General features: G+C 59.3%; 1 protein-coding gene across 1 annotated transcript in view; it reads right to left on the bottom strand.

The window, feature by feature from the left end:
• The window catches only part of LRP1 (LDL receptor related protein 1), a 71,326-nt gene that overhangs the window by 55,882 nt on the left and 12,290 nt on the right, over positions 1 to 3,154 (bottom strand). Inside the window, exon 2 of the mRNA XM_027908810.1 lies at positions 513 to 635. Coding sequence (XP_027764611.1) covers positions 513 to 635 — 123 coding nt within the window. The remainder of the gene's footprint in view (positions 1 to 512; positions 636 to 3,154) is intronic.

Here is a 3,154-nt window from a genome sequence, read left to right as displayed (position 1 = left end):
ACATTCCCATCCCTGCATCCCATCTAACCCATCCCAGCTCCCTGTCTGCTTCTGGAGAGACACCACTGCCCCAGCTGAGGCAGGAGCACCCCCAGTGCTGGAGCCCCCGGTGTCCAAGGGGTTCCAACAGCTCGGCCCAGCAAACCCAATCCAGCATCCTCATCCCAAAACACAACTGGGAGAGCGGCATCACTTTCCCAGCTGCTCCCCAGGACTCCCAGAGATCTCCTGCCCTGGTCCCCGACTCCTTCCTTCCTCAGGGACATCCACTCTGATGGGGACAAAGACAGGTGAGACATTCCCCGTTCCCAGGAGGCCGGTTCGTTCCAATGGATCCCAGCCCTGGGACAGCGGACGGATGGACGGAAGGATGGACGGAATGGACACCCCCCACCCCGGGGGGGGATGAGGTAGAACGTTGTGTGATGGCTTCTCGGGGCCCTGGAACGCCCGTGGAGCGGGTGGAGCAAACCCAGAGGAGGAGGAGGATTAGGAAGGAAAGGCATACATACATATATCGGGAGATTCATCCGAGCCATCCGGACAATCCTTCTCCCCGTCACAGCGCCAGCCCTTAGATATGCACGTAATCTGATCTTTGCATGCAAACTGTTTGGGGCTACAAGTCTTCGGTGCTGGATGGGAAAAGAAAATAACGATAAAATAAACAACATCAGTTTCTTCCCAAAGACAAGGTTGTTTCAAAAGAAAAACAAAACAAAACAAAACAAAACAAAAATCAAATTTCGATTAAAGGCTGAGATTGGGTTTTATGGGGGGGGGGGGGATGATTTCTTTCGGCGAAAGTTTGAGCCAGGCATCGGATCCATCAAACCTGCCCCTAAGGAAAGGAGGAAATTTAAGCTGGAGCATTAATTACACCGGGAGAAAACAGGAGCTGAGTGCTGTGATGCACTCGCAGATTTTAAAGATCATTTAACTTGGATGAATTAGCTCCTGGGAGCCAGAGGCGCTTTGCTTTCCGTGCTAGGCAAGGGAAAAACAGGGCAAAACAAGCAAACCCAAATGAGAACAAATTAAAAAGTAATGTTTCTTTAAATCATGAGGACAACACTGGGATGGCACTGCATCCATCCTGTGCCCAGGACCCCGGGGCAGCCAGGGGAGGGAGCAACTCCATCACACACCCCCCACAACACACAGGGACGGAACGTGGACGGAACAAAAACCAGCAAGAAAAGCCAAAATCCAGAGGCTGGGAAGGGAGATGGGTTGGGAAGAGCCTCCTGACTGCGCCCTGAGGGTGTCACTGCAATTAGAGGGGGGGTTGTCACTGCACCCCCCAAGCCCCAAAAGCAGAGGCTGCAATGAGGGGTCACTGCACTGGGGTGTCACCACCATTGGGGGGTCACTGCCCAGCCCACGGGGTGGGAGGTGTCTGATATTCTACAAACCCAGCACCACTGTGAATGTTTGTTCAAGCAAGGGCAGTCATACGCAATTCCCAAAACATTCATCTCGTGGCATCCCGGCTCTCCTGCCAAATTCCCTGCTCCAAGGATCCACTTCCTGCTCAGCCTGAGGAAGAGGGGTCTCTGTGTCTGCCTCTTCCTCCCTGGCTCCTGCCCCGCTCCACAGCGGGGATGGCCCAGTCCCCATCCCAATCCCGGTCCCCAAAGGGCAGGAGGAAACCCTTCCTACCCTGTCACAACACTAATTATTCCTCAGGCCTGCACAGGGCTTCACCTGAGCCGTTTGCTCTGACTGAAGTGCAGCTCCTCCTGCTTCCCTCCTTCCTTCCCTTCCCTTCCCTCCACAGCGTGGGAGCTGCTGTTCAGCACCACCACGGGAGCTCGGCACAGCCAAGATGGAGCCTGGACGGATCAAAATGGATGGAGCATCCCCGGGGACGAGCAGATCCTTCCCCCACCACCTTCCCCGGGCCGGAGGTGACCTCTAGACCCAGCCTGTCCCCTTCCTCCCACCAGGTTCAGGCACGGGCACCTCCTGCTCCACCCCTCTCCCAGTCCAGCCCTGCCGCCCCCTCTTCCCAGAGCTCATCTGCCACCTCCATCTCCCAAGCCACAAGCGCAACCCAACGCAGGATTCATTAAGAAAAACCACAGCAAAGAACCGACACTCCCTGGGATTTCCTGCCCTTCCTCATCCTCCCAGGTCTCTGGCAGCCACAACGTGACCCACGGCTGCCGCAGCCGCCGGCACCCCGAACCCACGGCCCCGGCCGAGCTCAGCTTCCCAAGGGAGCAGGCAGGGCCACAGGAGGGCAAATCCCTGGGAAGCCATTCCCAGCTGACTGCCCATCCCAGCTGCCCACGGGAGGGGAAACCAGAGCCGGCACACGAGGTTGTTTCGCGCTGGGAATGCCAATCCTGCGGCGGGGACACTCAGGGATGGTCCAAGGGGTCATCCCCCAGCACCAGCAGCCCCGGTGCCGGGGCCGGAGCAGGACAGGTGGGATTTCTCCCAAGCACTGACACATCATGCCGTGCCAGGCTGCACGTGTTATCACAGACCACACACACCTTGGGGCACCTGCCCTTCCCCAGGGGGTGATGCTCCAGGCAGGGCGACCCCGGGGGAGCCACCCCGACACCCCTCACTGCCACGGGGCGCCCAAACCGAGCCCAAACCGCCCCCTCCGCCATCCCCAACCACGACGCCGCCTTCGGCCGCGCATCCTCCAGGGCAGCTCTGGCGCTGCTGCCACAGCTTGGAGCAGGGGGAGGAGGGAAGGAGATCACTTCCCACTCGGCAGCCGGCTCTCCGGGCTCCTCGGCAACCCCACGCGTCCCCCGTGCCCGCACAGCGTGTTCCCGGCGAGCTCAATGCCCCGATGCCGGCGCGGTGCCTCGGTGCCAGGTGGGCAATTAGAGAAGGTGCCTGTTCATGCCCTCCTTCACACGGAGCCAAATCCCCTTTGCCGAGCCGGGCGCCCGCCCCAGCGGCAGCGATGGCAGCGGCGAGCGCAGCTCCAGCCCCGGCATGGGGAATAAAGGCGCCTTCATCGGCGCACAATGGGCGGCTCAGAGCGGGGCCGGGGCAGCTGCGGGGACACATCCAGCCTTGGCAGCCGGGGGGACAGACCCCGGCTCAAAAGGGACTCAGAGGGGACAGAGGGGGGGAGAAACCGGGCTAAAAAAAAAAAAAAAAAAAAAAAAAAAAAAAAAAAAAA

This window comes from Empidonax traillii, unplaced genomic scaffold, assembly GCF_003031625.1.
Source record: "Empidonax traillii isolate 1590-97213 ecotype Southwest subspecies unplaced genomic scaffold, ASM303162v1 scaffold1851:size166798, whole genome shotgun sequence".
Lineage (NCBI taxonomy): Eukaryota > Metazoa > Chordata > Aves > Passeriformes > Tyrannidae > Empidonax > Empidonax traillii.
Note: the sequence above shows the minus strand (reverse complement) of the source record. Positions and strands in the feature narration are given on the sequence as shown.